Raw genomic sequence first — 13,529 nt, forward strand, 5'->3', positions numbered from 1 at the left:
AACAGTATTGTCATGTCAAAATTATATCTTTAAATCTAGTAATTTTTCTGCTAAATACATCAAACAGACAGAAGTTTTTTGTGGCAAAACCGAGTGCTTGAGAAAATGAAACATCGACAAATAATAACATCATAGATTAATAATTAAAGTATGTAAATTTGTTTTACAAAAAAAATGCCTTCGTGTCATTGTTAACACCCGTGAGCCTGATAGTTGCAAAAAATTTCATTAAAAATAATATGTTAACCTTACCATGCATATACATCCTTGAGATCGGACTATTTGTCAGAAAACACATTGAGATGTTCGAATTTACAAGAAGTGAGCGCCGCCGTAATATCTTAGTCCTCCCGCCTCATAGGATAAATATGTATAAGGTCGGGCCATACTATAGATGTATACAAATATATAATAAGCTCCCAATCGATATAAAGAACGAAACCAAATTTATCATTTACAAGAATAGACTAAAGAGCTTCTTAACCTCGAAAGCCTACTACTCAGTCGAAGAGTTTATGACAGACACGAATTTATGATTTGACCTGGAAATTACGCCTGTATGTTTATGAATAAATGTGTAACTTACCTACTTTAAATAAACTATAATAAAATGTAAATAACTTAGCTAGTACTCATGAACCTTCTATGAATGATGTCTATGTTTTATGAATTTAATTATTAATGAACTTCAATTTAATGTATGTATTATGGTTATTTCTCATTATTACTTGAATCTGGATTTGCGACTAGAACTAATATTTTAATAATTATAGTATTATTGCTTTATTTTAATTGTAAGAATTTCCTAGTATTACGTAAATGCTATTTTGTGTTTGAATATGTATTTATTTTAGTAACTAAGTAGTTTTAGAATATCAATAATGTTGCTATGCCCTGACAGGGTAACCATGCATGCACTCAATACATGTTAACACCTTAATGTCCTTAATGTAACCATGGTTCTGCAATAAACGAAATAAGAAAAAATAAATTCTACTTGATGTAATTTATCGGGAAATTTCAAGAATGAAAATCAATTACAAATCCGACTATATTTTATGAGTATTTATTACGTATATTAAGTATCTTAAAATAAAAACGTACAGTGCAAATAAAATAAGAAAACTACCAATGGGTGTATCAAAGAAGATATCGAACGTGTTGTGTATTTCGCGGTAGCTATTTTATTTTATTTTATTAGCCTATTTGTGTGTCCCACTGCTGGGCAAAGGCCTCCCCTCTAGCTTTCCAATCCTCCCTGTGCTGAGCAAGGTCCCGCCAGTCCCGCTGAAACGCATCCAAGTCGTCCCGCCATCTTTTTCTCGGTCTGCCTCTGCCACGACTACAGCGGGGATGCCAGCTAGTGGCTATTTTAGTCCATCTGTCATCATTTATCCGGCAGACATGTCCAGCCCAGTCCCACTTAAGCCTGGCGGTCTTCATCCCAACATCGACGACACGGGTTTTGGAGCAAAGCTCTGTGTTCCTCACCCTGTCAGATCTTCGGATACCCAGGATACTCCGCTCCATTGTCCTTTGACAAACCTTGAGCCGTGATTTTTGCGCCTCAGTTAATGACTAGTTTTGGGCACAATAGGTGAGGATGGGTAAGATTAAGTCGACGAGCTTGCGCTTTAGTGCAATTGGGAGTTTACCTTTCATGAGTTCCTTCATAGACCAAAAGCTCCGCCAGGCGTTTTCGATCCTTCTATCAATCCTCCTGATCCTTCCTCCTTGATCTTCTTCCTGATCTTGTCCTGGCGATCTGTGAAGGAGACTCAGATCATAGAAAGTACTAGATGGCTGACGGAGGCGTGGCGCGTGTCGCCGCGACATGGCCACATCGTGGCCATACCGGCCCGCCGTAAGACAGTAGCAAATTAGCTGTCATTGAACAATGTGCGCGTCAATTTTATTGAAATGCCGAATTATAGCGTTATTTTGTGTCGAAATAGCAGTGCATCCAAAAACTATAAGGATCATGGAGTTACATAGTACATTTTTTTTCACGTATTAGTCAATAAAACCACACATTTTAACAAATAAATCCAGTGACATATGATTTTTCTGAGTCAGACCATGTTGTCATACAAACGCGTGGCAATTTGTCTATGCATTCTACATTGACGCTTTGGCATGGAAAACTATTTGTAGTGTCCTTAGCAACGGCGCAATGCATTAAACCGCTAACGATATTCACAGGGACATTATTGTTTCTTGGTACGACCGCCAACCGCTCCCTTCATTGACGCCGCGAAGTAGAGTGGTGCTCGTGCATATAATTGATCTTTGAGCGTTATCGATAAAAATGTTTGGATATACTGTATACACATATTAAAAATAATTACTTTCATACGAAAGTAATTATTTTTCAAGTAAAATTTTACAATTATTTTATATGCACCTAATGTTTAATTTAATACTTATTAATTTGGATTAAAATCGAAAAGGTAAGCCAAAAAATAAACTGATTTAATTAAGTACAATTGTACAAATGTACAAATGTTTTATTTCAGAAATAAAATAATAACAGTATTACATTTATGCTGGCCCCCACACTAGGCATAGCCTGTCCTGTGGTGGATAATACGGTTTACAAGTAAAAAAAAAAAAACAATACTACAATTGAAAATAATAATTTACAATTATTTAGAGTAAACAATTGAAAAAGAAACGGTGGTGAATGGAATTTACAGAGGTACAGTTTACAGTGAGTCAAAAAAGAAATATGTTTATGATTGCAATTTTTTTTCAGTTTCCCGAAAATCCCAGTATTAACGAAAAATGGATAGATGCTACAGGAAGAGGGCCCTAACTGGTTTACGAGCGAGAAAAGTGTTATTTGTTCGGATCATTTTCAAGAAAAATGTTTCCAGTTACAGTTACAGTTACAGATAGAATATAAATATGTTTAAAATAATATTATATTGTATACTTAGTCGATCCAAAAGTTCTATCAGAAAGATTTTTACTGATAATTATGATTACTGTTTCCTTATTATTCGTACATATGATATAAAAGCTTATTTAATGGTGCATTATACTTACTATATAACATGCTGGAATTGCTTTCAATTGGTGACGAAATATGCTATAATAAACTGAAACTTTTTTTTTAATGAAGCGCTCGCGTCTAACGACAATCCCAAAGTAAACAATTTAAACAAACATTACATCAACTAATGACTAAAATGTAAACCAATATGATTAGTTAAGCATAAACAAGCTTTCGCATCATGGTACATGTTTTTTTTTTAATTATAAGCTTTGTGTTACATTTTATCAGTAAAAACCTTTGTGAGAGAACTTATGGCTCAACTAATATACCTTACACGTACCTAAAAATTCTTAGCTCGTAAATAAGGTCAAAAATATAAAAGAATATAAATTAAGTCTATGGCAATTATTACTTAAAACAAAAATATCTAAACTATAAGGTCATTTTCAGAACATGTAAAATATCGATAGCTCTATCGAATTGTCCTCACTCTAGTGCCGCCGCTCTAGGCTCCTACACCGCGCGGTTTGGCCAATCACAGCGCGTGAGTTGGTTGTCTGGCCACGCCTTTAATGATGTGGTGGGGGACAGTTGGAGACAGCGAGACTCGTTGAAATTATGCTTCATTATAAATCTCCTTACTTCTTATATCTATGGAAGGAGACTATCTGGCCTAGATAAGTATACTCGTCGACATATTGCAAAATGTTCCCATCCACCGTCACCTCGTGCTTCTTGCTGTTGGTCATTAAATGGGTTTTAGATTGGTTCATCGTCAGACCGATTTTTGTATCATGTTAAAAATATCTATAACGCTAAGGTAACATCGATAATAGACATGTCGATATTTGATTTTTTTTCAATTGCTTTATTTTGCCACAATAACTTCTATGTCTATACACACTATAGTTAACCAAATCTGTCGCGTCGTCACTTGTTAGGGTTCCGTAGCCAAATGGCAAAAAACGGAACCCTTATAGATTCGTCATGTCCGTCTGTCTGTCCATTCTGTCACAGCCACTTTTTTCCGAAACTATAAGAGCTGTACTGTTCAAACTTGGTAAGTAGATGTATTCTATGAACCGCATTAGGATGTTTACACAAAAATAGAAAAAAAACAATAAATTTTAGGGGTTCCCCATACTTAGAACTGAAACTCAAAAAATCTTTTTTCATCAAACCCATACGTGTGGGGTATCTATGGATAGGTCTTCAAAAATGATATTGAGGTTTCTTATATCATTTTTCTCTAAAATGAATAGTTTGCGCGAGAGACACTTCCAAAGTGGTAAAATGTGTGTCCCCCCCCCCGTAACTTCTAAAATAACAGAATGAAAAATCTAAAAAAAATATATGATATACATTGCCATGTAAACTTCCACCGAAAATTGGTTTGAACGAGATCTAGTAAGTAGTTTTTTTTTAATACGTCATGAAATAAAAATAAAAAATTTTTTTCATCATACCCATACGTGTGGGGTATCTATGGATAGGTCTTCAAAAATGATATTAATGTTTCTAATATCATTTTTTTCTAAACTGAATAGTTTGCGCGAGAGAACCTTCCAAAGTGAAAAAGTGTGTCCCCCCCCCCTGTAACTTCTAAAATAACAGAATGAAAAATCTAAAAAAAATATATGATATACATTGCCATGTAAACTTCCACCGAAAATTGGTTTGAACGAGATCTAGTAAGTAGTTTTTTTTTAATACGTCATGAAATAAAAATAAAAAATTTTTTTCATCATACCCATACGTGTGGGGTATCTATGGATAGGTCTTCAAAAATGATATTAATGTTTCTAATATCATTTTTTTCTAAACTGAATAGTTTGCGCGAGAGAACCTTCCAAAGTGAAAAAAAGTGTGTCCCCCCCCCCTGTAACTTCTAAAATAACAGAATGAAAAATCTAAAAAAAATATATGATATACATTTACGAGAAGATTATTCAAAGTAGGCTCATGGCACACTTGCACGCATATGGAATCTTGAGTGATACACAATATGCTTATCAAAAATCCAGAGGTACTTCCCAAGCTATTGATACTTTAATAGATGTTATCGTGAATAGACTAAACGAAAAGCTTAAGGTGGCGGCTATATTTTTGGACTTAAGCTCCGCATTCGATATGGTTGACCATAGTATCCTTATACAAAAACTGGATTTTTATGGCGTTAGGGGCAATACTTTAAATTTAATAATATCTTACTTTAAAGACAGAACTCAGTTTGTTGAAATATCTGATGTTGAAGGAAACTGTGAGAACGTCATTAGGTCCAAGCCCGTTAAGATAACGAGAGGCGTGCCTCAGGGTTCTATTTTGGGCCCTGTTTTATTCGTTATTTATACAAATGACCTGATACAATTTGTCACAAAAGAAATACCGGATATCAACTTGGTAGTTTTTGCGGACGACACTAATGCCATTGTAAACTCTAGTTCGCTGGAAAATCTAAATAATAAAGCAAATCGAGCGCTAGAATTATTTCATCAGTGGTTCAGTTGCAACAAATTGAAGGTGAATCCAGGTAAGACAAGTGCAATGCTCCTTAGGTCTACTGTTAGGCAAAAGGACATGCTGGATCTGACATTTTGTGGTAACAACATCGAAAATGTTACTAGTGTTAAGTTCCTTGGTATCCACATTGACGATCTACTTACTTGGAAAAATGAACTTGCAAGTATAGAAGCTTCCATCAGCTCGGCTTGCTATGTTCTGCGTAGTTTGCGGGACGTAGTTAATCGTAAACATCTAAAGATGGTTTATCACGCATTGGTTGAATCAAAGCTTCGTTATAGTGTAAAATTTTGGGGAAATAGCTATGACTATAATATGTATAAAGCCTTTGTAATTCAAAAGCGGGCGATAAGGACCATAGTCCGAATTTCACAACCTGAGCCATGCAAAGAGCATTTCAAAAATATGGGAATATTAACTGTTCCGTGTTTGTACATCCTGTTGCTCCTTACTGACCTGGTTAAAAGTCTAGGCGAATACGAGACTACTGAAGATAGACGAGTGCGGGAGAATACAAGACGGAAATACCTACATTGTAAATTGCAGCCGAACTTAAAAGTAGTGCGTCATTGCGCACACTACCAGGGTGTACAACTGTACAACAAACTTCCTGGTGAGTGGAAGAACATTACTAGCCCTAATATTTTTAAAAGCAGATTAAGAGCGCTGTTGTTGCGGGAGTGCTTTTATTCCATTGATGAATTTATTAAATATTTTACTGATAGTTGTCATTTTTAAATAATTCAATAATAATTATTTCGTATTGATGTTTTGATATTTTGTATGACATTTTGTAATTCATCTTTTATTATAGTTTATAGAATTGACGCATGTTAGATTAAGTATTAGATATAGTCAATATTCAGACACAATTGTAATATTGTTAATGAATAAATAATAATAAAAAAAATTACCATGCAAACTTCCACCGAAAATTGTTTTGAACGAGATCTAGTGAGTAGTTTTTTTTTAATACGTCATAAAATTTTAAAAAAATTTTTTTCATCAAACATATACGTGTAAGGTATCTATGGATAGGTCTTCAAAAATGATAGTTAGGTTCCTAATATCATTTTTTTCTAAACTGAATAGTTTGCGCGAGAGACACTTCCAAAGTGGTAGGTAAAATGTGTGTCCAAAGTGGTAAAATGTTGAACAAGATCTAGTAAGAAGAATTTTTTTTTAATACGTCTTAAATTGTACGGAACCCTTCATGCGCGAGTCCGACTCGCACTTGGCCGCTTTTTTTTTACCCGAGATTCGCTCATTAGGGTTCCGTAGCCAAATGGCAGAAAACGGAACCCTTATAGATTCGTCATGTCCGTCTGTCTGTCCAATAATAATAATAATAAATTATTTATTCACGACCAACTTGGATCATTATTATGTGTTAGTGACAATTTTTATCTTAATGCTAATGTTAATATATACATATGTATTTAAGTATAGCAAACTATAGCCACTTTTTTTTTAGGGTTCCGTCGTCAACTAGGAACCCTTATAGTTTCGCCATGTCCGTCGGTCTGTCCGAGGCTTTGTTAGTGCTAGAAAGCTACAATTCGGCATGAATAAATTAATAAATCCGACAGTCGTACAATAAAATCTAAATTTATTTTTGTATACCTACAGTGTACAGTATTGATGGAAAGATCTTTCAAAACTAATAGGGATTTTGAACAAACACTTTTTGATAAAATGAATATGAAAGAAAAAAAATCCTTCCCCCCCTGTAAGTTTTGAACCATAGGTCTAAAAATATGAAACAAATCGTAGACATAGAAAACTATAGCGGACATGATCAGTTTAGCTGTTAAATTATCGTGAAAAGTCTTCTTCATGGTATAAAGACGTATAAAGCGCTGCAAAGTACTCCCTTATATATACATCCATTTAAGATACTTACTAATAGCTCCCGTTTAGCCTATTCTGACAGAATGGTAACTACGGAACCCTACACTGAGCACGTTCTTTAGTCGTATACCTCGAAATCAAAAAATCCTTGTAGCTTTTCACCTATTCGCGTTTCACCGTGATAGCGTATTTTGCTGTAGCGTGTAATATCGGTGGTGTATTTTGTTACTCGCATATATTTTTAATAGATTTTTACAACGGTAGCAAATTTTAATGTAGAATGTATTATCAATAGCCTATTTAGTTAGCCGCAAATATTTTCAATAGATGTTTACAACAGTAGCTAATTTTGATGTAGCGTGTATTATCAATAGCCTATTTAGTTATCCGCAAATATTTTCAATAGATGTTTACAACAGTAGCTAATTTTGATGTAGCGTGTATTATCAATAGCCTATTTAGTTTTCCGCAAAAAAAATTGTTGCATTTTACCTGGGTCGCATATTGTTGTACTGTATTGTATTAATCGTAAAAAAATTGGCTATATCACTGGGATACAATAAAAATACGGTCGCTTATTGACCTCATTGTTACAGCAATACATTAACTAGCTTTGGAGAATTTGTTATTTAGGAAATCTACCTCTAAGGTTACATATAACACACTCAAAACCAGGAGATAAACTACAAGTGCGAAATGCATTTACAAAACAAATCTATAGAGGTATAGTGCTTAAAGGAAATGTCGCGATATGTAATAACGCATTATAAACAAATATCTATCGAGGTGAAAAGCGACTACAGTGAAGAAAGGCAGGGAAGTAAATATACTATGAATCTTATACACCATTGTAAATGGCGACCAGAAATCATGCTACAAAAAATATCTGTTCAGAAATTATGAGATCGCGGCGAAACGCGAATAGGTGAAAAGCTACAAGGAATTTTTGATTTCGAGGTATACGACTAACAAACGACTGAGCATGACCATTTTATTTTGTTCAAAGTTAGACTACACGGTATAAATCGGTGTTCACTGATTCTACTCCACAGAGGAAGTGGAAAACTCTGGCAGACCCTGCGGTATGGTCGAGGTGTTCGCCCCCTCATACCCGCCATCGCCGGTCCCCTCCAACGGGTATGGTCATACTACCCTCATTTGCTAATAAAAATTTAACCTATGATGTACGGAATAGAATTGATTTTGCCATGCACGTTACAATAGTTATTTGTTTTACAAGGGGGCAAAGTTGTTGTTTAACCGCTCGTGCTAATATTGATACCCGAGCAAGCGAAGAGGGTGGTTAGAGTAGCGCTACCTCGTTTCACGCAAAATAGGCACAATGGTTGTCGATTTGCGGAAAATGCCCAGAAGCACTAACTAACTAAGCGAAAGATTCCAAAATTAAACCACGAGCGTAGCGAGTCGTTCGAGAAGTGGAAACTTTGCGAGGGTTTCAATGCACGAGGGTTAAACAAACTTTGCCTCCGGGTGAAACACAATTTTTCAACACACCAACACGAGGAAACTACTAACTATGAAATACGAAAAAATTCAAATGAAATGAAATCCAAATGAACGTAATAAAAAATCGTCATTTAAAAGTCAATTCTACCAGCAAACATAAGGAAACAATTCAAAATTTGCATCCGATTACTTTGCCCCACATGTGGATAAAATGCAACTTTCTCATTCGTTTTTGAACAATCTAGAGGGTCTTTACCAGTTGGTGTGATGAAAATATAACTGTATTACAATTGAAAATTATTTAAATTTCATCGATCTTAAGCTGCCGCCGGAGCTGTGCGAGGTAGCTAAGTGGTGCGAGGCGTAGCGAGGGTGTGAAGCATTCTAAATAAATATGTGAGCGGGGTGCAGAGAGGCGGGATCGAAGCTTTTTAATGTTTTTATCTACACATATGTCATAAACCCTCTATGATGCCTTCAAAATCCGTAAATAATGACCAACATTACGATAAACTCAATTATAAAATCTTTCGCTTACTCGGGACTCAAAAACACGAGCTGTAAAGTAACTTTGCTCTCGTGTGACACATCAAACTTTTCACCTCAGTAGTGAGAACATATTAAATAAATAAATAAATAATAAATAAATAATTAAAGGTTTAAAAAAATCAACATAAAGTAAAGTTAACCACATTTATTTACATTCATGAATGAAAGGCATCATCATTATGACGAAAGCTTGTCTCACTCCCTGTGAGGAAAGGCTTGTTCCAGCTGCTGAGGTGAAAATATAATTAAATAAAAAAAAATAAAAAATATTATAGGACATTAGTACACAAATTGACTAAGTCCCACAGTAAGCTCAATAAGGCTTGTGTTGAGGGTACTTAGACAACGATATATTATAATATATAAATATTTATAAATACTTAAATACATAGAAAACACCCATGACTCAGGAACAAATATCCATGCTCATCACACGAATAAATGCCCTTACCAGGATTTGAACCCGGGACCATCGGCTTCGTAGGCAGGGTCACTACCCACTGGGCCAAACTGGTCGTCAAATATTTATGTGATATGACTGCATGTATTAATCAGCTATAAATCAAACAAAAAAAATAGTAAAAAAAAACAAAAAAACAATTTTTAACAATATTTTATTTATATTATTATTTGTCATTCATACATTCATGAACACGAATATTAGAACATAGATTAAAGATTTGTAGAAAAGTCTATATTGTCTATTCCTCATAACAGCACTTGCGCTGTGAAATCGCTATAAAGTTGCGATTAATGGCTACCAACCTAACAAAATCAACATAATATAGTTTCAAACTAAGTGCATTGTTGTTAACTTACAAAATATTCATTTGGTTGCATAGTAGAAACCATTGCTACATAAGTCAGATACGCGCATGTGACACCCGTAATATAGCAACACCCATAGACTACGAAGACCGCATAGCGTTGCTTGTTAGTGTCCATAGGCTACTGTGGCCAAAATCGAGAAAAAACTGTCCAAATTTAGCAAAGATCAAGTACCAGGGCCTCATGAGTTACGAGGTGTCGCTGACCAGCCGGTCGGTCGGGTCGGACGCGTAAGAAGGTATGCTCGCGTATCTTAGCTGCATACTTTTGGTTTGTTTACCTGGGTGAATCAACTTTTTTTGTTTTGTTATCCTGTCCCGTTGTCCAAGGGACAACAGTGGCACAGTTTGTTTGAAGAGATGTTGTATGTTGTATGAACATGCTTAGTAGGGGGCCCATTATGGACATTGGTTATAACGACCACAAAAACGCAAGTTTAATACATTTAAGCACCATAAAATCAGTATTTCAATGAACTTTTGTCCCCTGCACAACTAATCGTAACCATGGCAACGAGTGACGCTATAAAGTTCTTCTCCCACCTATATGATTATACTAGTTAACATATTATTTTTGTTGACTCATAGGAAAAATATTGTATGCTCATGGCGTATTTATTTCCAATTCCGACGCCTACGGCTCCGGCTTACATTGTGCTCAAGCCACTCGACTTTTTTTTATAACAACGACAAATAAAATTAAGAAGACCAAGAGTGGTCACTCCATACAACGATTTTGTTACCAAAAATACTATTATTTTCGTAGTCTACATCTAGTGTCGAGTAGCAGTACTGAGAGTTCCGCTACTCGACGCTAGATGTCGACTACGAAAATAATAAGCGTTTTGGTACCAAAACTGATGTATACAGTGAGCACTCTATGTACTTTTAGGGTTCCGTAGTCAACTAGGAACCCTTATAGTTTCGCCATGTCCGTCTGTCTGTCTGTCCGAGGCTTTGCTTCGTGGTCGTTAGTGCTAGAAAGCTGAAATTTGGCATGGATATATAAATCAATAAAGCCGACCAAGTCGTACAATAAAAATCTAAAAATTTAATTTTTTTTAGGGTACTTCCCCTACACGTAAAGTGGGGGTGAAATTTTTTTTTTTGCTTCAACCCTACAGTGTGGGATATCGTTGGAAAGGTCTTTCAAAACTAATAGGGGTCTTCAACAAACATTTCTTGATAAAGTGAATATATTCGAAGATAATTGCTCCGAAAGAAAAAAAAAATGTCCCCCACCCCCCTCTAACTTTTGAACCATAGGTCCAAAAAATATGAAAAAAATCTTGGAAATAGAGTTTAAGAAAGACATTAAATGAAAACTATAGCGGATATGATCAGTTTATCTGTTTTTGAGTTATCGCAAAAAGTTTCCCCTTCATAGTAAAAAGACGTACACCCACAGTTCATCCCTTGGTTAACAATGTACCATACTTTAAGTTCCAGTTTAGCTTATTGTGACGGAAGAGTAACTACGGAACCCTACTCTGAGCATGGCCCGACATGCTCGTGGCCGGTTTTTATTATGTCTCTATGACAACGGTTGCATAAATACTATTTCCATCGCTTGTTTTGTATGTACAAACACCTCGCTCTGCTCAGCTGCTTCCACTGTAGTGGCGCTAAACGAGAATACGTAAATAAAGTTCTAGTATTAATTTATGACAAACCCATCCTTGCACAGCTTGCGTCGAATCGCAGCCTTAATTTGTACTATGTATAGGACGGTGGGCCTTAGGAGAATATAGAAGTTTTCGGTCTTCTCGTTTTATTTTCACATCGTTTAATTCTCAATGTTGTTACGTTGTTAACCCTTTGACACACGATAGGCGTGGCGTTCAAAGGGTTAGACTAAGAAATGTTATAAAATGAAACATTTTGCAACACTTATCGTTTGTTACACAGAGTGGAAGACTGGTGTTTACCCCCAGCCATGCCATGTGCCATGTGTAGGGCATCGCGGTCTCTCAAGTCCCTGTCTGACATCAGCAGTGACATCATCTGGCTTGGAACTCCACCAGGGTGGACCGCGACCCCAGAGTTCCAAGACCCACAGTCCGAAGGGGATTTGGTACGAGAAAAGGAAATAATGGACGAAAACATTAGGAAAGAACTTGAAGAAATCAGATTCGAAGTCTCAGATAAAAGAGAAATGAAATCTAAAAAATCTTCAGAAAAAAATAACGTTTCTGATAATGAGGATTCAGGTATTGATGTACAAGCGAAAAAGAACCAAAATACAAACAAAGCTATGACAGATAAGGACAGTGAGAAAGCAGGTCAGAAACATGAAAGGGACAAAGAAGACAAGAAAGCGGGACACAAAGAAGGCAAGAAAGTAGGACATAAAGATGATAGGGACAAAGAAGGCAAGAAAGTAGAACAACAAGATGAGAGGGACAAAGAAGGCAAGAAAGTAGGACATAAAGATGATAGGGACAAAGAAGACAAAAATACCGGACAGATAGATGAGGGAGACAATATAGAGAAGAAAGCGGGACAGTCAGGTGAGGGAGACAAATTAGAGAAGAAAGCGGGACATAAAAATAAGAGGGACAAAGAAGACAAGAAAGCAGGAGAGAAACATAAGAGGGAAAACGATGACATCAGTAAACCAGACGATGCAACAAAGAGGATTAAAGGAAAGGGAGTGGGGAAGAAAACTGTGCAGAAAGAAACAAGGGGCAGGTATGTATAGATTATCCGTTTAACTGTTAATATGGTCGGCTAAGTGGAAACATTAGTGGTGATTTTCCCGTTCATACGTTCTCTGTATTGTGGTCATACCTATAAAAAAGAGATGAGCTCTTTTTTATAGGTATTCAATATCACCACTAACTATATTTGTACTTTTTTTTGATATTCCTGTTTCTATAAGAACTAGGTTACTTCAAACAACGCTAAACACAGGTAAATTAATTCTCCGTGAACAGACGTTTAGCATACAATCTGCAACAATAAACGCAAAAATCAAAACATGAAAAAGAAATCAAATTTATTTTTCACGTCAGCAGCTGGAACAAGGGTAATTTTCTGCTTAAAAACAGTTTGCAAAATCGCATTTTGCTCACCGAGTGAGACAAAATAACATTCAAGTAACCTTTATATTCGAATGTCATTTCACGTGCAGGGCCTGATACAAGTTCGAAATATTTGGATTCTATTGTCTTTGTCCCTTTCACGTCATTAGCAAAAAGAAAGAGACAAAAATAAGATACGTAATTCAACGGTATATTGACGGTTGATATTAGACCCCCGAAATAAGTCAGACCGTATCGTACCGTTCCAAAACACCCTACTAGTCCTCAATCGTA

The 13,529-nt window shown here is 35.8% G+C and overlaps 1 protein-coding gene across 1 annotated transcript; it reads left to right on the forward strand.

Annotated features, from left to right (window-relative positions):
* The first annotated feature begins 12,160 nt into the window (after positions 1–12,160).
* Positions 12,161–12,913, forward strand: LOC133534299 (putative uncharacterized protein DDB_G0292636). The gene has a single exon (XM_061873402.1). The coding sequence runs from the start codon at positions 12,161–12,163 to the stop codon at positions 12,911–12,913; it is 753 nt and encodes a 250-aa protein (XP_061729386.1).
* The last annotated feature ends 616 nt before the right edge of the window (positions 12,914–13,529 follow it).

The sequence above is a fragment of the Cydia pomonella genome, unplaced genomic scaffold (genome assembly GCF_033807575.1).
Source record: "Cydia pomonella isolate Wapato2018A unplaced genomic scaffold, ilCydPomo1 PGA_scaffold_81, whole genome shotgun sequence".
NCBI classification, from domain to species: Eukaryota; Metazoa; Arthropoda; class Insecta; order Lepidoptera; family Tortricidae; genus Cydia; species Cydia pomonella.